The sequence below is a fragment of the Tachysurus vachellii genome, chromosome 22 (genome assembly GCF_030014155.1).
Source record: "Tachysurus vachellii isolate PV-2020 chromosome 22, HZAU_Pvac_v1, whole genome shotgun sequence".
Classification (NCBI taxonomy): domain Eukaryota; kingdom Metazoa; phylum Chordata; class Actinopteri; order Siluriformes; family Bagridae; genus Tachysurus; species Tachysurus vachellii.
The window spans coordinates 212,501-235,789 of NC_083481.1; the positions used below are offsets into that span (position 1 = coordinate 212,501).

At 42.5% G+C, this 23,289-nt stretch overlaps 2 protein-coding genes across 3 annotated transcripts in view; one reads left to right on the top strand and one right to left on the bottom strand.

Annotated features, from left to right (window-relative positions):
• The window catches only part of LOC132838372 (arf-GAP with GTPase, ANK repeat and PH domain-containing protein 1-like), a 24,299-nt gene extending 11,037 nt beyond the window's left edge, over window positions 1–13,262 (top strand). The window contains exons 7-20 of one of the 2 annotated variants that reach the window (XM_060858655.1): window positions 1–33; window positions 928–1,050; window positions 1,303–1,386; window positions 3,869–3,973; window positions 4,549–4,708; window positions 4,906–5,001; window positions 5,293–5,419; window positions 6,109–6,170; window positions 7,223–7,374; window positions 7,471–7,561; window positions 7,740–7,962; window positions 8,119–8,413; window positions 9,444–9,694; window positions 11,971–13,262. The exon at window positions 1–33 is cut by the window's left edge and continues 89 nt beyond it. In XM_060858655.1, coding sequence (XP_060714638.1) covers window positions 1–33; window positions 928–1,050; window positions 1,303–1,386; window positions 3,869–3,973; window positions 4,549–4,708; window positions 4,906–5,001; window positions 5,293–5,419; window positions 6,109–6,170; window positions 7,223–7,374; window positions 7,471–7,561; window positions 7,740–7,962; window positions 8,119–8,413; window positions 9,444–9,683 — 1,791 coding nt within the window. In that variant the 3' untranslated portion in view covers window positions 9,684–9,694; window positions 11,971–13,262. The remainder of the gene's footprint in view (window positions 34–927; window positions 1,051–1,302; window positions 1,387–3,868; window positions 3,974–4,548; window positions 4,709–4,905; window positions 5,002–5,292; window positions 5,420–6,108; window positions 6,171–7,222; window positions 7,375–7,470; window positions 7,562–7,739; window positions 7,963–8,118; window positions 8,414–9,443; window positions 9,695–11,970) is intronic. The other variant, XM_060858656.1, reaches the window with a different exon arrangement.
• A 1,283-nt stretch (window positions 13,263–14,545) lies between these two features.
• On the bottom strand, window positions 14,546–18,916 carry LOC132837924 (translocon-associated protein subunit alpha-like). Its single transcript, XM_060857924.1, has 9 exons — window positions 18,782–18,916; window positions 17,535–17,659; window positions 17,157–17,256; window positions 16,881–17,008; window positions 16,584–16,718; window positions 16,320–16,396; window positions 15,953–16,031; window positions 15,762–15,855; window positions 14,546–15,572 (listed from the first exon to the last, which is right to left on the bottom strand). Exons 1-9 carry the CDS (start codon window positions 18,849–18,851, stop codon window positions 15,505–15,507), a joined length of 876 nt encoding a protein of 291 aa, XP_060713907.1. The 5' UTR covers window positions 18,852–18,916; the 3' UTR covers window positions 14,546–15,504.
• Window positions 18,917–23,289: the final 4,373 nt, after the last annotated feature.

The window sequence follows — 23,289 nt, forward strand, 5'->3', positions numbered from 1 at the left end:
TCCACACCACTGTGTGCAACATTTACACCACAGGTAACACACACGCACACATACACACACATACACACACATATATACACACACATACACATACACACACACACACACACATATACAGATATACACACACATATATACACACATACACATACACACACACACATATACAGATATACACACACATATACACACACACACACAAATATATAAACACACATACACACACATATATACACACATATACACAAAAACACACACAAACACACACACACATATATACACACACATACACACACATATATACACAAAAACACACACATACACACACACACATATATACACACACATACACACACATATATATACACACACATATACACAAAAACACACACAAACACACACACACATATAAACATATACACACACACACAAACACACACACACATATATACACAAAAACACACACACAAACTCACACACACACACATACACACACATATATACACAAAAACACACACATACACACACACACATATATACACACATACACACACATATATACACACACATATACACAAAAACACACACAAACACACACACACATAAACATACACACACAAAAACACACACACAAACTCACACACACATATATACACACAAACACACATACACACATATATACACAAAAACACACACATACACACACGCACACCCAAACACATACACACACACACACACACACACACACACACACACGCACCTCAGACACCTATAGGATTTTGTATCTTACTGATGTGTGTGAGCACTGGAGAAATAAAATATTGCTAATTCCTATTGAGTCAATGTGGTGTGTGCGTGCGCGCGCGTGTGTGTGTGTGTGTGTGTGTGTGTGTGTGTGTGTGTGTTTTGTCTTGTGGTTGTTTTTAGGCCAGTAATGGAGGTCAGAGCAGTGATTACTCCTCCTCTCTTCCCTCCACTCCTGTGATCACTCATAAACACATCAGCATGGCATCTGGAGGAGAGAAACTCAGCCGAACATCTCAGTTCACAGTCAGTCACGTCCTCTAATCTACTGCATTTACCCCAATCCCAGAACCTCAATCCCTAATCCATCAACCATGAACCATAATCCGTAATCTTTAAATGCTAATCCCCTGAGCCTAAATCCTTTACCCTGTACCCTAATCCCTAATCCCTAATCCCTAATCCCTACAGATCAATGCCTAACCTCTAATCCCTGAACCCTAACATTTCTGTACACTTTATTTTTACACTTTACTCCTGTTTGTTGTTGTTGTGTAGCTCCGTAGAGGGAGTGACTCAGACCGGAGGAGTACAGACAGTAAAATAGATTTTGGAATCGGTCGCACAATCCCAATTAAACAGGTGTGTACTGCATGTGTTTGTTTATGTGTTAGTATATATGTTTATTTCAGCCATGAAACTCGACCTTCATGTTGATTGGGCCCCTAAATGTAGATGCTGCAGCCTCTCCACATGCTTCCCCATCTACTGTACCCTTATTATCCTAACTAACTCCTGGGCTCAGCCCCAGCATGCAGCAGGAGACCATCCACTTAGATCAACACCACCCGCTTATATCAACACCACCCACTTAGATCAACACCACCCACTTATATCAACACCACCCACTTATATCAACACCACCCACTTATATCAACACCACCCACTTATATCAACACCACCCGCTTAGATCAACACCACCCACTTAGATCAACACCACCCACTTATATCAACACCACCCACTTATATCAACACCACCCACTTATATCAACACCACCCGCTTAGATCAACACCACCCACTTATATCAACACCACCCACTTATATCAACACCACCACTTAGATCAACACCACCCACTTAGATCAACACCACCCACTAAAATCAACACCACCCACTTAGATCTGCTACTGTGGGTTCCTCCTGCATCACCTTGCGGCAGCAGCATGTTTGAGCAAGTTTGATAGAGGTGTCACTTTTCTACCAGTGTAGAAGGTCTAATCCACCAAGAACAAACATGACCTGCATTTCCATCAGTAAAGCGTTAACCTTGTTGTGTGAGAGAGTGTTGTGTGAGAGAGTGTTGTGTGTAAGAGTGTTGTGTGAGAGAGTGTTGTGTGAGAGAGTGTTGTGTGAGAGTGTTGTGTGAGAGTGTTGTGTGAGAGAGTGTTGTGTGAGAGAGTGTTGTGTGAGAGAGTGTTGTGTGTAAGAGTGTTGTGTGAGAGAGTGTTGTGTGAGAGAGTGTTGTGTGAGAGAGTGTTGTGTGTAAGAGTGTTGTGTGAGAGAGTGTTGTGTGAGAGAGTGTTGTGTGTAAGAGTGTTGTGTGAGAGTGTTGTGTGAGAGTGTTGTGTGAGAGAGTGTTGTGTGAGAGTGTTGTGTGAGAGAGTGTTGTATGAGAGAGTGTTGTGTGAGAGAGTGTTGTGTGAGAGTGTTGTGTGAGAGAGTGTTGTATGAGAGAGTGTTGTATGAGAGAGTGTTGTGTGAGAGAGTGATGTGTGAGAGTGTGTTGTGTGAGAGTGTGTTGTGTGAGAGAGTGTTGTGTGTGAGAGTGTTGTGTGAGAGATTGTTGTGTGAGAGAGTGTTGTGTGAGAGAGTGTTGTGTGAGAGAGTGTTGTGTGAGAGTGTGTTGTGTGAGAGTGTGTTGTGTGAGAGAGTGTTGTGTGACAGAGTGTTGTGTGTGAGAGTGTTGTGTGAGAGATTGTTGTGTGAGAGAGTGTTGTGTGAGAGAGTGTTGTGTGAGAGAGTGTTGTATGAGAGAGTGTTGTATGAGAGTGTTGTGTGAGAGATTGTTGTGTGAGAGTGTTGTATGAGAGAGTGTTGTGTGAGAGTGTTGTATGAGAGAGTGTTGTATGAGAGTGTTGTGTGAGAGATTGTTGTGTGAGAGTGTTGTATGAGAGTGTTGTGTGAGAGTGTTGTATGAGAGAGTGTTGTATGAGAGAGTGTTGTGTGAGAGAGTGTTGTGTGAGAGAGTGTTGTATGAGAGAGTGTTGTGTGAGAGATTGTTGTATGAGAGAGTGTTGTATGAGAGAGTGTTGTGTGACAGAGTGTTGTGTGAGAGTGTTGTGTGAGAGAGTGTTGTACGACAGATTGTTGTGTGAGAGAGTGTTGTGTGAGAGTGTTGTGTGAGAGAGTGTTGTGTGAGAGAGTGTTGTGTGACAGAGTGTTGTATGAGAAAGTATTGTGTGACAGAGTGTTGTGTGACAGATTGTTGTGTGACAGTGTTGTATGAGAAAGTGTTGTGTGTGAGAGTGTTGTGTGACAGAGTGTTGTGTGACAGAGTGTTGTGTGACAGAGTGTTGCATGAGAGAGTGTTGTGTGAGAGTGTTGTGTGTGAGAATGTTGTGTGAGAGTGTTGTGTGACAGAGTGTTGTGTGAGAGAGTGTTGTATGAGAGTGTTGTGTGAGAGTGTTGTGTGAGAAAGTGTTGTGTGAGAGTGTTGTGTGACAGAGTGTTGTGTGAGAGTGTTGTGTGACAGAGTGTTGTGTGAGAGTGTTGTGTGACAGAGTGTTGTGTGAGAGTGTTGTGTGACAGAGTGTTGTGTGAGAGTGTTGTGTGACAGAGTGTTGTGTGAGAGCGTTGTGTGAGAGTGTTGTGTGAGAGAGTGTTGTGTGAGAGTGTTGTGTGACAGAGTGTTGTGTGAGAGAGCGTTGTGTGAGAGTGTTGTGTGAGAGAGTGTTGTAAGAGAGTGTTGTGTGTGAGAGTGTTGTGTGAGAGAGTGTTGTAAGAGAGTGTTGTGTGTGAGAGTGTTGTGTGAGAGAGTGTTGTAAGAGAGTGTTGTGTGTGAGAGTGTTGTGTGAATTTGAGCTTTAATAAGAGTCTGAGCCTGAAGTGCTGTGTGTTCTGTACAGAGTGTGCTGCTGAAGCGCAGTGGAAGTTCTCTTAAACAGGAGTGGAAGAAAAAATATGTGACATTAACCACTAATGGCACCCTGAGTTACCATGCCAACGTCAGCGTGAGTATCACACCATCATCATACACTTCTTACTTAATCATGTAGGACAGTATAGAACACAGACAGGAAGTGAATTCATGTAGAGTGATTTTCTGTAAATAAATAGACAGAGACAGACATGTATATTTAATTACTATTATAATTGGTACTACTGAGTTCTGTGTGGGGGTCACGGTGGCTTAGTGGTTAGCACGTTCGCCTCACACCTCCAGGGTCGGGGTTCGATTCCCGCCTCCACCTTGTGTGTGTGGAGTTTGCATGTTCTCCCCGTGCCTCGGGGGTTTCCTCCGGGTACTCCGGTTTCCTCCCCCGGTCCAAAGACATGCATGGTAGGTTGATTGGCATCTCTGGAAAATTGTCCGTAGTGTGTGATTGCGTGAGTGAATGAGAGTGTGTGTGTGTGTGATGGGTTGGCACTCCGTCCAGGGTGTATCCTGCCTTGATGCCCGATGACGCCTGAGGTAGGCACAGGCTCCTCGTGACCCGAGGTAGTTCAGATAAGAGGTAGAAGATGAATGAATGAATGAATGAGTTCTGTGTGTGTGTGTGTGTGTGTGTGTGTGTGTGTGTTGCAGGACTACATGCAGAATGTTAACGGTAAAGAAATCGATTTGCTTCGTGTGACGGTTAAAGTTCCAGGAAAACGCCCCCCACGGGCTGTTCCATCCTCTGCACCCCCACCTGGGCTGAATGGAACATTCCAGGGTGAGCAAACAGCAGATGACACTTCTTCAGGTGAGTGCGCCCCCTACAGCTCAGATTACTCAGCAGTGTGTTTGATACTTGGCACTAAACTCTGCTCTGATGTTCATTTATATCTCGTTCATGTAGCTGCTTTTGTGTAACCGTGTGTGTGTATGTGTGTGTGTGTGTGTGTGTGTGTGTGTGTGTGTGTGTGTGTGTGTGTGTGTGTGTGCATGTGTATGTTTCAGCCTCGATGTTGGCAAGTGCTCATCTATCAGTAGATGATGGTGCAGGAGCATACGGCCAGAGAACCCCGTTTACTCTCTCCTCTGTGCACAACATCGGTGTGTAACACAATCATACACACAATCACCCACAGGGTTGAGTGATGTTACAGAGTCACTGTAACGACGTGAATATTATTAGCAGCACAATGCTAACTGTTTTATTCTTCTTACACTACAGTAATTTACTAACAATAACAGCTTTATTATTTATTATTAAATTCTACTTTGTGTATCATGAACTGTAATATTTCAGTGTGTCATTTTTATTTTATGAGTTTAGATTTTTATACATCTATAAATGAAGGACATTAAATCAGTGTGTTCTGGTGTTATATGATGTGATGTCAGATATCGAGGGTGTGTTAAACCCGACGTTAATGAAAGAGCCGAGCACATCTCCTACAGCAGACAGGAAGAAGCAGCGCAGGAAGAAGAATGTGACTCAGAGATCAGAGAGTACGCTGGGACATGCTGACAAAATTAATGTTAATTAAATTAAGCACTTCGTGTTTTTTGGCTTGACACAATTCGCAACGCATTCGCCAGGAATCCTTTTTGACGCCGATTATTTCCAACATCTCCCTCATATATGGCCATGGGTGTTCAGGAATGTCCTCGTTGTTAGTTATTTTAACATCGGTGACTCCTTTTGAATTAACATTAGCCATTCCTTTTGTAGACGTGCTGCTCATTGTTAGCTCCGCTATCCTTAGTCTATGTCCGATAGCCAGTAAATAATACACCAGTCACATGGTGAAAAAAACGCACAATGATAGGATGATAGGCTGGAAACAGCGCTCAATGAGAAGAAATAATACTAAAAGTAACGAGTCTGTTTTGAAAATGTAAGAAGTAAAAAGTACAGATGTTTGTGTAAAAATGTAATGAGTAAAAGTAAAAAGTTGTCCGAAAAATAAATAGTGGAGTAAAGTACTGATACCAGAAAAATTTACTTAAGTACAGTAACGAAGTATTTTTACTCCATTACTTCCCACCTCTGGACGTTAATAACCTTACTGTGGTGGGACTCCATCACCGACGCTCACAATGTTCTTCAGCTTGACCCACTGTGTGTCTTCTGTCTTCCTTTTTCCTGTTCAGGACACAGTGAGATGAAATAATGTTTTCTGTTTCCTCTTGTGTTTTCTCATCTTTTTGTCCTTCAGCCAAACGCAAAATGTGGAAAATAAAAAGCTTTGGCAGCCTGAAAAACATAAACAGGACAGGTAATGAAGTGAAAGACGCAGTTTACTCTCACTGCAGACTTTATACAGTCTCATACATCATCACTCATCCCTCATCCCTCACCCCTCACTCATCATCCCTCACTCATCATCCCTCACTCATCATCACTCACTCATCATCACTCATCCCTCATCCCTCACTCATCATCCCTCACTCATCATCCCTCACTCATCATCCCTCACTCATCATCACTCATCCCTCATCCCTCATCCCTCACCCCTCACTCATCATCCCTCACTCATCATCCCTCACTCATCATCCCTCACTCATCATCACTCATCCCTCATCCCTCACTCATCATCCCTCACTCATCATCACTCATCCCTCATCCCTCACTCATCATCCCTCACTCTTCATCCCTCACTCATCATCCCTCACTCATCATCACTCATCCCTCATCCCTCACTCATCATCCCTCACTCATCATCACTCATCCCTCATCCCTCACTCATCATCCCTCACTCATCATCCCTCACTCATCATCACTCACTCATCATCACTCATCCCTCATCCCTCACTCATCATCCCTCACTCATCATCACTCATCCCTCATCCCTCACTCATCATCCCTCACTCATCATCACTCATCCCTCATCCCTCACTCATCATCCCTCACTCATCATCCCTCACTCATCATCCCTCACTCATCATCCCTCACTCATCATCACTCATCCCTCATCCCTCACTCATCATCCCTCACTCATCATCCCTCACTCATCATCCCTCACTCATCATCACTCATCCCTCATCCCTCACTCATCATCACTCATCCCTCATCCCTCACTCATCATCCCTCACTCATCATCCCTCACTCATCATCCCTCATGTGTGTCAGACAACATTGTTTTGATCTGAGAATCAGAGCAAACAGAATTGTGTTCATTTCCTGATCTGTGTCCTAAATCTCTCCTCACTCACTTATTCCCTACGTTTCCCTGCACTCTGTAGTGCCCTAGAAAAGAGTTCATTAGACATTCTGACCTGATTCATACAGTTATACTTTAATGGTGTGTGTGTGTGTGTGTGTGTGTAGATGATGAGAACTGTGAGTTCCTGATCGTGTCCAGTTCAGGGCAGACGTGGCATTTCGAGGCTCAGAGTTCAGAGGAAAGAGACTTGTGGGTTCAGAACATTGAGAATCAGATCCTCGCCAGTTTACAGAGCTGTGAGAGCAGCAGGCACAAGGTGACCTACAACCTCTTATAACTTCTCTGTGCAGGCCTGAGCATCATATCACCCTGAGTGGGTATCATCTGTGTAATGTGTGTTTGTGTGTTACAGGCGAGGAGGAACAGTCTAAGTGAAGCCGTGGCGATTCAGGCCGTACGGAACGCTAAAGGGAATGCGTACTGTGTGGATTGTGACGCACCCAGTGAGTGTTTATGTGGAGGAAAATTCATTATTAAACCTGAACACAAATCAGAAGCTTCATCTACACAATCCATACATTTAACATTACACTTTACACGTGTTAGTCTTTACACTGCCATGTGACACCTGAGGGCTGTCTGACCAAAATCCCCACACAAACAAAAACTCTCCATACACAGATCCCACATGGGCGAGTCTGAACGTCGGGGCTCTGATCTGTATCGAGTGTTCAGGGATCCACAGGAACCTGGGCACTCACCTGTCCCGCGTCCGCTCTCTGGACCTGGATGACTGGCCATACGAGCTCACGCTGGTCCTCATCGCCATCGGAAACCACATGACCAACAGCATCTGGGAGAAACGCACGAGAGGACGCCAGAAACCACGACCCGATGCCACGAGGTGAGTGGAAGAGAGGAAAGACTTTAACAGAACATCACAGAGTGAAGGAGTGACACAGATAAACACATACAGATAAATAATTTAAAGACACACAGATTCACAGTTTAGGGATTTTAAGAGCAGGGTGTGTGTGTGTGTGTGTGTGTGTGTGTACAGGGAGGAACGTGAGGCCTGGATTCGGGGGAAATATGAGCAGAAGTTGTTTCTAGCTCCTCTTTCCTCTCTGACTGACGGATCGGACACTCCTCTCTCGGCCCGCCTCCACGCCGCTGTGATTGACAGGGACCTTCCCAGATTCCTCCTCCTGTTAGCTCACAGCACAAAGGAGGAGATCAATGCTCCGCCTCCCTATATGATTCGCTACGGTAACGGAGGTGTGCACCAGTCCCAGTCAGCGCTGCATGTGGCGTGTCAGCTGGGAGACGTGGTGATGACACAGCTGCTGATCTGGGTGAGGATCTGAACCTCACTTACACTTTCAGATAAAAGTCATCACCATGGCTATGACCTGAGGTTCAGCTCTGTCCAGTTGCACTTCCAGGTTATAACAAAAAAAATCACTGGCAGTTTTTCCTGCTAACAGACGATGGGTCGCTTATGTTACTTTGTGTTTTGTGGGCGTGGCCTGATGAAAAACAGTGTTAGTTATACACAGCTTCTAAAGCCAACTACTGAAACCATCACTGAATAAGGCACTGAGCAGCAGGAACATCAGGTGTGAGAACATCATCGGGTGTGTGAACATCATCGGGTGTGTGAACATCATTGGGTGTGTGAACATCGGGTGTGTGAACATCATCAGGTGTGTGAACATCAGGTGTGAGAACATCATCAGGTGTGAGAACATCATCAGGTGTGAGAACATCAGGTGTGAGAACATCATCAGGTGTGTGAACATCAGGTGTGAGAACATCATCAGGTGTGATAACATCATCAGGTGTGAGAACATCAGGTGTGAGAACATCATCAGGTGTGTGAACATCAGGTGTGAGAACATCATCGGGTGTGTGAACATCATCCGGTGTGAGAACATCAGGTGTGAGAACATCAGGTGTGAGAACATCATCGGGTGTGTGAACATCATTGGGTGTGTGAATATCAGCTCTGTGAACATCGGGTGTGTGAACATCATCAGGTGTGTGAACATCAGGTGTGAGAACATCATCAGGTGTGAGAACATCATCAGGTGTGAGAACATCAGGTGTGAGAACATCATCAGGTGTGTGAACATCATCAGGTGTGTGAACATCAGGTGTGAGAACATCATCAGGTGTGTGAACATCTATATTAGGTGTGAGAACATCAGGTGTGAGAACATCAGGTGTTAGAACATCATCAGGTGTGAGAACATCAGGTGTGAGAACATCAGGTGTGAGAACATCACATCGATCGTGCTGAGGAATCCTTTCAAATGATTTCTCTCTCTCTCTGTCTCCCTCTTGCTGCCCCCCCCCCACCCCTGCTGTCTCTCTGTGTCCCAGTATGGCAGTGATGTAAGGAGTGTAGACTCTGGAGGACAGACGGCTCTGGCTCTTGCTCGGCGAGCAGGTAGTCAGGGTTGTGTGGAGATCCTGCTTCAGTACGGTTGTCCCAGTGAGATCAGTCCCACCATGTCCTCCACCTCCATCACTTCTCCATCAGGAGCAGCCAGTCCCAGTCTCTCACGCAACAGCAGCTCCACCAGCCTGAGCCGCGGCAGCAACAAGAGACACCTGTCCTGAAGGTGAAACAGGTCCGAACACACACACACTCACACACACACTCGTTCTCATCACCATCCCAGCTTTGTGTATCACTGCACCACTGTTACACTTATTAAATCCACTGAGGTCTACAAGACGCTCCTCTAAATCTCTACAGCAGCTGGAACATTAATCATCACGTAAAGCTGGAAAATGAGCGTAAAGAGCTGTGTGTAGTGTGTAGTGTGTAATGTGTAGTGTGTAATGTGTAGTGTGTAGTGTGTAATGTGTAGTGTGTAATGTGTAGTGTGTAGTGTGTAATGTTTAGTGTGTGTAGTGTGTAGTGTGTAGTGTGTGTAGTGTGTAGGGTGTAGTGTGTAATGTGTAGTGTGTGTAGTGTGTAGTGTGTAATGTGTAGTGTGTAGTGTGTAATGTGTAGTGTGTAATGTGTAGTGTGTAATGTGTAATGTGTAGTGTGTAGTGTGTGTAGTGTGTAGGGTGTAGTGTGTAGTGTGTGTAGTGTGTGTAGTGTGTAGTGTGTAGTGTGTAGTGTGTGTAGTGTGTAGTGTGTAGTGTGTGTAGTGTGTGTGTAGTGTGTAGTGTGTGTAGTGTGTGTAGTGTGTAGTGTGTAGTGTGTGTAGTGTGTGTAGTGTGTAATGTGTAGTGTGTAGTGTGTGTAGTGTGTAGTGTGTGTAGTTTGTGTAGTGTGTGTAGTGTGTAGTGTGTAGTGTGTGTAGTGTGTAGTGTGTGTAGTGTGTACTGTGTAGTGTGTAGTGTGTGTAATGTGTAGTGTGTAGTGTGTGTAGTGTGTGTAGTGTGTAGTGTGTAATGTGTAGTGTGTAGTGTGTGTAGTGTGTAGTGTGTGTAGTGTGTGTAGTGTGTAGTGTGTGTAGTGAGTAGTGTGTAGTGTGTAGTGTGTGTAGTGTGTAGTGTGTGTAATGTGTAGTGTGTGTAGTGTGTAGTGTGTGTAGTGTGTAGTGTGTGGTGTGTAGTGTGTAGTGTGTGTAGTGTTTGATGTGTAGTGTGTAGTGTGTAGTGTGTGTAGTGTGTAATGTGTAGTGTGTAGTGTGTAGTGTGTGTAGTGTGTAGTGTGTGTAGTGTGTAGTGTGTAGTGTGTAGTGTGTAATGTGTAGTGTGTAGTGTGTGTAGTGTGTAGTGTGTGTAGTGTGTAGTGTGTGTAGTGTGTAGTGTGTAGTGTGTGTAGTGTGTAGTGTGTGTAGTGTGTAGTGTGTGTAGTGTGTAGTGTGTAGTGTGTGTAGTGTGTGTAGTGTGTAGTGTGTAGTGTGTGTAGTGTGTAGTGTGTAATGTGTAGTGTGTAGTGTGTGTAGTGTGTGTAGTGTGTAGTGTGTGTAGTGTGCAGTGTGTGTAGTGTGTAGTGTGTAGTGTGTAGTGTGTGTAGTGTGTGTAGTGTGTAGTGTGTGTAGTGTGTGTAGTGTGTAGTGTGTAGTGTGTGTAGTGTGTAGTGTGTAGTGTGTGTAGTGTGTAGTGTGTGTAGTGTGTAGTGTGTGTAGTGTGTAGTGTGTGGTGTGTAGTGTGTGTAGTGTGTAGTGTGTGTAGTGTTTAATGTGTAGTGTGTAGTGTGTAGTGTGTAGTGTGTGTAGTGTGTAATGTGTAGTGTGTGTAGTGTGTAGTGTGTGTAGTGTGTAGTGTGTGTAGTGTGTAGTGTGTAGTGTGTAATGTGTAGTGTGTAGTGTGTGTAGTGTGTAGTGTGTGTAGTGTGTAGTGTGTAGTGTGTGTAGTGTGTAGTGTGTAGTGTGTGTAGTGTGTAGTGTGTGTAGTGTGTAGTGTGTGTAGTGTGTAGTGTGTAGTGTGTGTAGTGTGTGTAGTGTGTGTAGTGTGTAGTGTGTGTAGTGTGTAATGTGTAGTGTGTAGTGTGTGTAGTGTGTGTAGTGTGTAGTGTGTGTAGTGTGTAGTGTGTAGTGTGTGTAGTGTGTAGTGTGTAGTGTGTAGTGTGTGTAGTGTGTGTAGTGTGTAGTGTGTAGTGTGTGTAGTGTGTAGTGTGTGTAGTGTGTAGTGTGTAGTGTGTGTAGTGTGTAGTGTGTAGTGTGTGTAGTGTGTAGTGTGTAGTGTGTACAGTTGTTTGGTTTGTTTACTGAACTAAAGATTTTTTACATTCCTTTTAATGGAATGTGTTACAGTTGGTGTTAAATTCCAGTTTATTCATCCAGATTAAATGATGTTTGAGTTTAATGACTTAATCATAGCAGTTTGTGACACACACACACACACACACACACACACACACACACACACCTCGCTCTACATTCAGTCACTATCTGTGTGTTTATACATTTATGTACTTAAAGTTTTTTTTATTATTTTCCAGGTCCAACATGTTGAAATGATCCGTCAGAGAAATTATTTTCCTGTGAAATAAACTGGGACTTCAGTGTGAGGTGTGAAGAGGAAACTGAGATTAAATACTGTGATATGAACACTGAGGTCACCAACCACTTTACAGCAAACACAAATCACCAAGTAAACACATGTACATATAGAGTCCAGAATATTTGTGTAGAGAGAGAGAGAGAGAGAGAGAGAGAGAGAGAGAGAGAGAGAGAAATATAAATGTAGATTACAGAGATTCTGACTGATTGATTATTACTGTATGGAAGAACAGAGTGGGATCGTGCAGCATTAGATGTAAGGTGTGTGAGGCAGATCCCCCTGACCACATACACACTGATTAGCCTGCGTTAGCATGCTGTGAAATAAGCTAGCGTATTAGCAACACACAAATCATTAGCTAATAGATTAAAAAAGTATTAACTACATTAAGCTGGTGTTAGCTAAAGACACATATTAAATACAATAAATAATTTATTAAATAAGAGTTACTCTGAGTCAGGGGGAACGACTCTGCCATCAGAGGCACTTTAGAGAAAAAAATATATATTAAGTTTTAGTATTTTCATGACTTTCATCACTTCCTCTGCCTTCACTTCCTCTATCACTTCAAAAGTGGACGAGGGGAAGCGGACGAGGGGATTTAACACAGTATTGGAACACATCCCTGAAATCTGTTCTGGTTACAGTTTTGATGAGTTCGAAGGTTCAGTATAAGTGATTTAACATTTTTAAAATAAATCTGTAGTGAAGTAAGAAACATTCAGTAGTAAAGGATAAGAATAAACTCTTTAGACCTGAAGTTACTGTCGATCAGCAGTTTTACGGCTCGTCACACTGAGTTAATGCCTTGCGTTTCATTTGAATGTATTTCAGATTGTCATGATTTCAATGCAGTGTTTCTAACTGAGCTGGTGTGTGTGTGTGTGTGTGTGTGTGTGTGTGTGTGTGTGTGCCGTTGCCGATTGTGCCATTAAACCCATGAGCTAGCACATTACTCCTTCAGCCTTGTAGTCCGGTGTAGTTAGAGAGCAGACGAGTGACTCTGCGGCTCCTGATGTAGTGTTGAATCTTTACACTTGGTATTTTGCAGGTCTTTCTTTTTTCTGGTAAATCAGACGTACTAAAGAGAAATAAACATGCGATGTGTTTCAGTAACTTCATCCCTCACCTTTAGTGCTTCTGCTCTTCTCTGTGACTTTCTTCTCTTTTGCAGTTTTGACTGAATGCATTTATTCATGTGCAATGTTCCAGATGTTTTTTCTACTTTTATCTGCACTCAAAAAAAACAACCAACAAAAAAAAAAAAAAAAACATAAGACACCAAAATATTAAATGTTTTCTACAGAGACGTGTTTCTGTGTTTCTGTCACAGCGTGGACGTGTGTTAATGTTCCTCATTCAAAACTCCAAACACTTTCCATTCTGTTCAAATGTTAAGAAGCTCTTTAGTGTCCAGAGATTTAAAGGATTTGAGAGATTTGAGTTGATCTTCAGCTCATTTACTCATTCAGTCTGTCGGTCTGTCTGTCTATCTTTCTGTCTGTCTGTCTGTCTGTCTGTCATTCAGTCTGTCGGTCTGTCATTCAGTCTGTCGTTCTGTCTGTCTGTCTGTCTGTCGTTCTGTCTGTCTGTCTGCCTGTCGTTCTATCAGATATTTGTATTGTTGTAACTTTAGTCAATAATAAGTGACTCATTAGATGTGTGTCTGTAGGGCAGCTTTATATATATATATACAGGGCTCTCAAGTGTCACACATTAACGTGACAGTCCCTCATGTATCAGTTCGCACCGCTGTCTCTATGGAACCGGGCAGGAACCAAGCGCGTCTCCTCTGGAGCTTTTAGTTGAGCCTGACACTTATCAGCCAATCAAAACAAGAGGCTACACAACAGCCAATCAGAAAACAGCACTATTGTATCTGGGTAAGTTTTAAGATTTTTGTTTGAACAAAACCTCAACACGAAACAGTTTGTCTCTGGACGAGACATTGTCCTCAATCATGTCCCTAAAAATGTCTGAGCTTGTGCTGAACTGTTTTATATGGGAGCAACATTACACATGATAAAGGGGTCTAAAAAGGTAACAAACACTTACAATAAACACCAGTCATAATCTCTCGCTCTCTCTCTCTCACACACAACCCCCCCCCCCCCCACACACACACACACACACACACACATACACACACACAATACATTAATAAATGTGGAAATGTCACTCTTGCCTGACTTCAAAACTTGAGAGCCCTGTAAATATTGTTGTTATTAAAAATAGGAACTGCCCTGAGGGCTGGTGGAGACTAGCAGGGAATGACACTGCCCCAACCTAATAAATTTAGGGGTGTGTGTGTGTGTGTGTGTGACCGTTTCTGTTGTAAAACTGTGGTTATTAATGTCTTCATTTCTTACCGGAATCATTTACACACACACAAAATCCTCTGTTCTGTCACATGACCTGATCCTTCATGATTATTTTTGACTAGATGATAAGTGTGTGTGGTTTAATAGCACGCTGTTGTACAGAGACATCAGACATCACACCTTCACAACAGCTACAAACAGTTTCACACTTTATTACAGATGTTTCAGCAGCACCAAAACTTTATCACACACAGGATCAGCACAGTGTTCATCTCACAGTCTGACAGGTTTTTATGGCACTATAATAACAACAACAACAACAACAACAACGAGTAGAAATGTAATTAATGTTGAGTTTCTACTCATTGTATAAGCAGTAATAAACACTGCTTCTAGTTTTACAATGAAGCTACAAGGCTAATGTAGCTAACAGATAATGAAAGCTAAGAGCCACCAGTTTAACACTGAGACACACAGCAGCACTGATCATGTTTCTAAACACTCTGAACATTTACACTTGACTTTGTATTTGTGTTTAAACAACTTTAATCCTCTTCTTTTAAGAGTTCCATTTGTTCTTTATTAATACTGATACACACACCTGAACCTGACAGTGGAGTGTTTTTCTTCCTGTCTGTGGTGTAAAACACGAAGCCTGCTGATCTTCACCATGGGTTGTGTTCTGAATGGAGCTCTAGTGCACTAGACAGTGTGCACAACGCTAGTTTATATTCTAGCACACTCAATCAAATGGTTTTGTGGTTTGAAACGGAGCCCATGATAATACCTTTTAGTTCCTCTTGAGGAAGGTTCATCAGAACTGCAGTGGAGCTTCTTCAGAGATGTTGAGAAGAAGATTTAACACTCGCTCAGACCGGTCATGGAAACCATGAAAGGGAAATGAGGGTAGAACTGACACAATGTGGGGGATGTGGTAACTCAGTGGTTACGATGTTAGATTACTGAACAGAAGGTTGTGAGTTTGAATCCTCTAAGCTACCACTGCTGGGCCCCTGAGCAAGGCCCTTAACCATCAATTGTATAAAATGTGATTAAGTACAAGTCGCTCTGGATAAAGGCGTCTGCCAAATGCTGCAAATGTGATGATGTTGTGGTGCTGGTTGATGTTTGTAGGTGATGTTTTGTTGTTGTTACTGATCTGTAGCTCCTGCTGTCCTCCTGGCACGTTTTCTTGGTGAAGCTCTCGGAGACGCTTTATCTAAAACACGAGGACATAACCAGTTTATTATAAACCTGAGTGTTAATGAACGTGGTGGGTTTTTTTTCAAGTATAAAATAAGGCTGATAAATGTACAGCGCTGTCCATCAAGCATGCTCACTGGAATATTAAGCCACGCCCATTATGTTTTTAAGACAAACAGCTCATTAGGACAGGAATGAATCTCACTCATGATGTTAAGAGTTTCCTGCGGAATCCAGCTGATGTCCACATTGTTCATCCCTCCGGTGCCTGTTTCAACCTTCACCGCAATTCTTTTCCTCTGAAATAAAAAGGTCAAAGGTCATGATTTATGACTATAGAGAGCTATAGGGTGAAGTGAGATGTGATGAAGTGATAATGAAGTGAGAGGAACTCACCGTGCGGGACTCAAGCACCTGATACGTGCCGAAGAGCATTAGAGAGATCAAACCACCAAGGAAGATGTACATGAACATCCTGTAAATAACAACAATGTGTTCATGAACTCTCACAGAATGATAATCAATAACAGAAATATGTACACTGAATCACATACACTGAATCACTTACACTGAATCACTTACACTGAATCACTTACACTGAATCACCTACACTGAATATTTCTCATTTACAGTTATACAATTACACTAAATCACTTACATCATTTTCTCTGAATCATTTACACTGAATCACATGAACCAAATACATAGAATCACAGTTTGCATTAATTTAATAATATTAACGTAAACACAGCTTTGTCCTTACGTCTCTCCGTCCAGGCCCTCGTCCTGTTCAGTGATCGTCACCGTCTGGTTAAAAATGGCACTCTGGAAAGCATTTCCCTTCAAGAGACAAAAAAATTTGTCTAAATTAAAATCAAATCTCTTTCAAAGAAACATCTCACTAATAAATCATATTAATATCAGTATTCACTCACTGCTACTAAGATATTAAAATACTTATATGATAATTATATAATCACTAATTCTCTGATTAAAGTGTTATATAAAGTAAAGTGACGTGATGAACCTCGGAGTCGTGGTAGTTCAGCAGGACCACGAGACCGAATGGACGACCGGCCATCGGCTGAGCGGGAATAAACGAGTACTCAAACGACGCCTGTCTCTCCGGCTGCACCACGGCATCCAACTGCAGAGCTGTAAACTACACACACATACACACATATACACACACACACACACAATCACATCATATACAACATTCTGAAGAAAAACTAATCTGCTGTGATTATAATGGTAATAAACCTAAATAGATATTATTATTATTATTATTATTGTTGTTGTTGTTGTTGTTGTTGAGACTCACGTTCTGGATGTAGAACTGATAATCCTGTGGGTAACGAAACGATGCTTCAAGAGAGCGAACAGTAAAATCCTGAGTGCCTTTATTGCTGAAACCAACCAGAAACTTCACGATCTCATTGGCTGGAAACTCTACAACACACAAACACAACTACACACATTAGAGGGAAGTGTTTCACCCAGTCGGTAAGTGCTATAACCTAGAGGATATGATAGGAGAGTGACGTGTGCTGCAGACTTGACGTGAGTCTGTGACATAAAACACACGTCTGTTTCTGACCTTCTCCTGTGACAAAGATGATAGTGGTGTCTGCATCAGGGTGAGACGTCACATCTGCTGGTTGAGAATCTTCATCTAAATCATCGGCATCATCTACATCCTACAGAGAGAAATAACAAGGTTCAGATGTGTTTGTTAAACAAACACTCAGTAAACACTCGGTGTGTCTCTTAAACACTCGGTGTGTCACTTAAACACATCAGTTAAACACATCAGTTAAACACATCAGTTAAACAATGAACAACGAGGCTAATGTAGCTAACACATAATGGAAGTCAATAGCTTCCAGTTTAGCCTCATGTGATCTACATCATCTATGCCGTTCCTTTATTTAGTATCTTTAAAGCTACATTAGCATCACATTAACACTGTTCTCACCCTGTCTCCTGTCTGAGGCTCTTCCACCAGAACTTCGTCGTCCTCTTCATCTTCCTCCTCTTCCTCCACTGCTCCATCTGATGCTTCATCTATCACTTCAGCTTCAGGTTCTGCGTAAACTCCACCTTCAAAGTGTAAATTTCATCTTTTAATGTGACCTCCTTTTATTTACTTATTTAGTTTATTTACTGACTGATTTGATTACAGTGGATATGTAGCGGAGAGGAGACGTGAGGGGACGTGAGGAGACGTGAGGGGACGTGAGGAGACGTGAGGGGACATGAGGGGACGTGAGCTGACGTGAGGAGACGTGAGGGGACGTGAGCTGACCTGAGGAGATGTGACGAGACGTGAGGGGATGTGAGGGGACGTGAGCTGACGTGAGGGGACATGAGGGGACGTGAGCTGACGTGAGGAGATGTGACGAGACGTGAGGGGATGTGAGGGGACGTGAGGAGGCACGAGTCTTATTGTGCAGTTTGTCTGTCTGCAAACAGCTTTATTTATGAACTCTGTATTTTTTATTCATATTAAACACTAAACTTTATGTTCTTTCCTCATCATCTGAATATTTGTTGTAAATAATCTGAATTTTAATACTGAGCTTAATAATTATATTTATAATTTTAGCTGCTTTTGTATTCTTCCCACCCGAGAGGAAAAAATGTTCTTCACAAGTTCTTCATGACGGTTAAAAGGTTCCTCCAGAGCACATGTCCAGATTATCATCATACTTGTGTGTGTGTGTGTGTGTGTGTGTGTGTGTGTGTGTGTGCGCGCGTGCGTGTTTAGGACACGTCATCTCGCTTTACTGCCTTTACACATATTATTGCAGAAAGAAGTTGAGTTTTTTGCATCTTTATTATAGAGAAGTTAATTTATTCTCGTGTCATGAATGTGACGTCACAGTTACAGAAGAAGCGCGTGCTGTAACGGGCTGAGAGAGAAAACAAACAAACAAACAAACAAACAAACCGACTCACTGAGATTATACTCTTTATATTAACATTATAAACATGTTCTGTATAAAAGAGTAAAGTACACGTGTGTGTGTGTGTGTGTGTGTGTGTGTGTGTGTGTGTGTGTGTGTGTGTGTGGTGACGGACAGAGAAATGAATGGAGCAGAGCTGGAGTTTAATGCCACGTCATACACACCGTGTGTGTGTGTGCGTGCGTGCGCGTGCGTGCGTGTGTGTGTGTGTGTGTGTGTGTGTAAGCAGGATTATAAAGTGTGTAATAAAACTCACCTCCGGACAGCAGAGCGGCCGGAAACAGCAGCAGAATCACAAACAGCGACTTTAATCCAAAGACCATCATGTTTACTGCAGGAGTGAAGAGAGGAAGAAGAGAGAAGTGACTGTAACTACTGACCGGGGCCTGGAGAGGAGGGGCGGGGCATGAGCAGGGAGGGGCGGGGTTTATAATTAGAAACGCCCAATGAGAGTAATGCGCTCTTTTCTGTTTCATACCCACTACATTTTAACACTTTTCACTACATTTACTACATTTACACACACACACACACACACACACACACACACACACACACACACACACACACACACACACACACACACACACAAGAAAGAGATTCTCAGTAAGTCAGGAGTCAATACTCTGACTGTACGGTTCAGTTCCCTATGGCTCCAATTCACTGGGCTACAACTCAGTGTGACCTCTACTGTTTACAGATTATATAGATTATATATGTAACGGGATGAATATTACAGAGGGTTCTTTGGATAAATCCTGCTGTAATGTGATAATACATCCTATTGGACGCGCCGGTGGCGCTATTGCGCGCTGAGTTTGAACTATCTGCAGCAGAGTTAGAGAGAACTGCTGTGGATGGAGCTGTAGATCATCTCAATGACTCACTATTCTCTCATTTTTACTGCTTTGTGTGCAGGTAATTGTTTATTATATAGCATTTACTTTGTTTTGCAAATGTTTATTGCAAACTGCTATGCTGTATTAATGTTCAAATAATTTTATTCAATGTTATTCATATTCTTAATTAATGTTAAATGCACTATACGATCACAACATTTAAATTTAAGAAGAAAGGAAAAAAAATCAAAGCCATGTTGTATAATTTCTTGGAAAAAAATTACAATTCAGAATTTTTATTTATTTTTATTTGTCTTGTTAAATACATTTTGAGTAAATTGTTAGTTATATTGAAAGCAGAGTTAGAGAGAACTGCTGTGGATGGAGCTGTAGATCATCTCAATGACTCACTATTCTCTCATTTTTACTGCTTTGTGTGCAGAAAATAAACTGAATATCATCCACATCCTGAGTGTGTGTGCTTGTGAAGAGTGGGTCAGACTGGGCCAGATTAGACCAAAGGTCACATTGGTGCCGTGACCCGGATATCAATAAAGGTGGTCGAAGATCATCCCAACTTCGGACCGGCGGACCTGTCGTCATTCTTCACTGCACAGATCCTTAAGCTAAGCTTTTATTAGTTATTGTTGGACTTTAAAAAATAAAAATAAAAAAAAAAATAACACTTTTGAATGGGCACTCGAGTGGTTTGATATTTTATTGTCCAGGTATCACAGTTGTATGTTATAGTATACACATTTTTTTTTCTCTTATTTTACCATTTCTGTACTCTTATTACTTGATTATGGAAAACACAAGGTTGCCTGGATCTCAGTATGTGAGCAGTCCGGTTAGTGTTGGTCGAGGGAGAGGTCTACTGGTGACACCAATTCCTTTCCCAGATATTGGCGCTAGCTCTAATATTGGTGCTGCTATCAACGGTATGGGGTTAGAAGCGAATGTATTTCTTGAGCCAAATACTAACGTAAACCCTGTTAATGTGAATTGCAGTTCTGAAACTACACAGCCAATTAGTACATCAACTCCAGTTCTTACCAGCGACATGATGAGCCAGATGGGTAATATAGTGCAGCAAGTAGGCCTTCAATTGGCAGATAGTATCCTCGCACATTTGAATTTGCATACTAGAAATAGAAATAACCACAATAGTAGATACACACCTGAGCAGTGCTCCATGCCTAGTACATCACAGATTCAAGTAGTGCGTCAGAGGGACGTTAAAGATCCTCCTACTTTCAGAGGTGACAAATCTGACACTGTTACTCTCGATGAGTGGGTGGAGCTCATGAAGAATTTCTTAAAAAAGGGGTTGCTGCCTACTGAAGAGCAGGGTGAAGAAATTTTAATCCACTTGAGAGGCAAAGCCAAAGATGTTGTTAAAGTGGGGATGCTGTCTAGCGGATTGGATATCAGAACAAATCCTGATGCAATCTACACCCTACTACGGAAGCATTTCAGTTGTCAACAGTATTGTCCTGTTCCTTTGCAAGATTTCTACACTACCCTTCCAGAACCTCAGGAGGATCCCTTCGATTACTGGTTACGCCTGAACCATACTGCCGACATCACAGCTGAGTGTCTGAAACAACAGGGAAAGGTACTAGATAACCAACTGATCGAAGTCACACGCATGTTCATTAGGAATTGTCCAAACTCAGATCTAGCATTGACATTTCGTTCGAAAACCATTGACAAATGGACAGCTCATGAAGTGCAAGAGATCCTGAACGAGTATCATTCAGAGAAAAATCTCAGAGCTACTGGGCAAGGAAATAGACAGATTGAATGTGGGAATAGAGTCACTATAAATGAGATGCGTATAAGTCCCGGCCCAGACCCAGTGAAAGCTGAACAGGATTCACTTCAGTCAAAACAGTCAGAAAACATGGCTCTGGAAAAAGTGATCGGTATGTTGGAGAGAGTTCTGATGAGTAATAGTAGTAATGCCCAGTCGAGCAAGGACTATAGAAAGAGAAGAACCATGCCTAGCATTCCAGGCTTGAATGATACACCATGCTTAGTGTGCAAGGACATCGCACATTCTGCTTTTACTCACTGTAAAGATAAAAGGCTCTGTTTCCAGTGTTTTTCGCCTGAACATCCCAGAGTCCGGTGTCTGATGGAAAGGAAGAATGCATCCTCAGTCAACCAGCAGTCAAACTAATTGATCTACGTGTGAGGGAGGATCACGTAGATCTTGAGAGTGAATCTCCCAACTCCAGTTTTGAAGATTATGAATCAGTATGTCACATGTTTAGTGATGTAACTTCAGACAATACAGTCATCCTTCAAGGTTTTCAGAAAGTTCCAAAAGCTGATAGTTTGTTTTACGCATCTGTTTCAGTTGAAAAGGATCTCATACTTAAAGCTTTAATTGATAGTGGATCAATGGCATGTACTATTAGCGAGTCCGCTATAGAAAAGGTGCTGAAAAGTATCCCAGACATGACAAGCCAGTCAGCAGAAGATATTGTCATTGTTGGTTGTGGTGGCCATTGTGTTGCCCCTACTGCAGTCTATGATCTTAAAGCTACAGTGTATGGCTGCTCCATGATAATTCCTGCTTTAGTTGTACCTGGGCAGACCGAAGAAATGATTTTGGGCACAAATGTCATAAAGAGACTTCTGATGCAACTGAGAGAAACTGACGGTTACTGGAGGCTCATGTCTAAGTCAAGTAACAATGAGAGTGATGAGTGCTGTATGTTTCTGTCTCTTTTCTCAAATGCTGAAAGATGGAGAGGTGAATCCATACCAAAAAAAGTCGGTACTGTAAAGTTACAAAGGAGTGTGACGTTAGAGCCACAAACAGAACATCTGGTTTGGGGTAAGCTACCTCAGTCTTCTGTCTTGTCAGTGGGCAGCACTGTTATTGTGGAACCGACCGAATCCAGATCAAGACCAAGACAAATACTGGTCGGGAGGGTTATAACACCGCTATGGGGAGATGGTTCTATCCCCTTAAAAGTCATCAACCCCACTAATCACCGAGTTGTGTTGAGGAGAAATGCGAAAATAGCTGACGTGTCACCTTGTATTGCTGTGCAAGATTTACCGCTGCCGAAACAGATTCAGTCAAATTTGCAGTGTACCGAGGAATCCTCACCATCTAGATCCAGTGAAGAGATGAAGCGTGTCTTGAGTGATTTGAACCTTGGCGATCTTGACGTGGAATCATGTGAAGTTTCAACTCACTGGAAAGATAAGCTGTTGCAAATTATTGAGAAGTATGACTCAGTTTTCTCAAGAGACAAAATGGACTGCGGAGAGGCTAAAGGCTTTGTCCATCGTATTAACCTCACTGATGACAGACCCTTCCGTTTTCCATACAGGCGTATACCACCAAGCCAGTATGCCAAACTAAGGACAGCATTAAATGAGATGGAGGAAAAAGGAATCATTCGCAAGTCACATAGTGACTATGCTTCCCCGCTCGTACTAGTTTGGAAAAAGAATGGAGATCTCAGAATCTGCACTGATTTTAGGTGGTTAAACGCAAGGACTGTCAGGGACGCCTACCCTTTACCACACCAGTCTGATGTATTAGCTGCATTAGGAGGCAACACCTTTTTCTCAACCATGGATCTTACCTCAGGGTATTATAATGTCCCTCTAGAAGAAGAACACAAAAAGTACACTGCATTCTCTTCCCCATTTGGACTTCATGAATATAATAGGCTTCCCCAGGGTCTTTCTAATAGCCCAGCCACTTTCATGAGAATGATGATGTCTATCTTTGGAGATGAAAATTTCAGCAGCGTTCTCTGTTACCTTGATGATTTGATGGTGTTTGCCCCCTCTGAGTCAGTAGCCCTCAAACGTCTTGAATTGGTTCTCTTGAGGTTGTCGCATCACAACCTAAAGTTGGCTCCAAAGAAATGTTGTTTCTTGAGACGTTCTGTGA

Excerpts from the sequence above, each read along its gene's own strand:
- LOC132837924 (XM_060857924.1), bottom strand. The coding sequence starts at position 18,851 with ATGATGGTCTTTGGATTAAAGTCGCTGTTTGTGATTCTGCTGCTGTTT. Across the intron at positions 16,719-16,880 it reads ATCAGTTCTACATCCAGAAC|TTTACAGCTCTGCAGTTGGA; the intron begins GTGAGTCTCAAC and ends ATGTGTGTGTAG. Across the intron at positions 16,397-16,583 it reads TGAACTACCACGACTCCGAG|GGAAATGCTTTCCAGAGTGC; the intron begins GTTCATCACGTC and ends TGTCTCTTGAAG.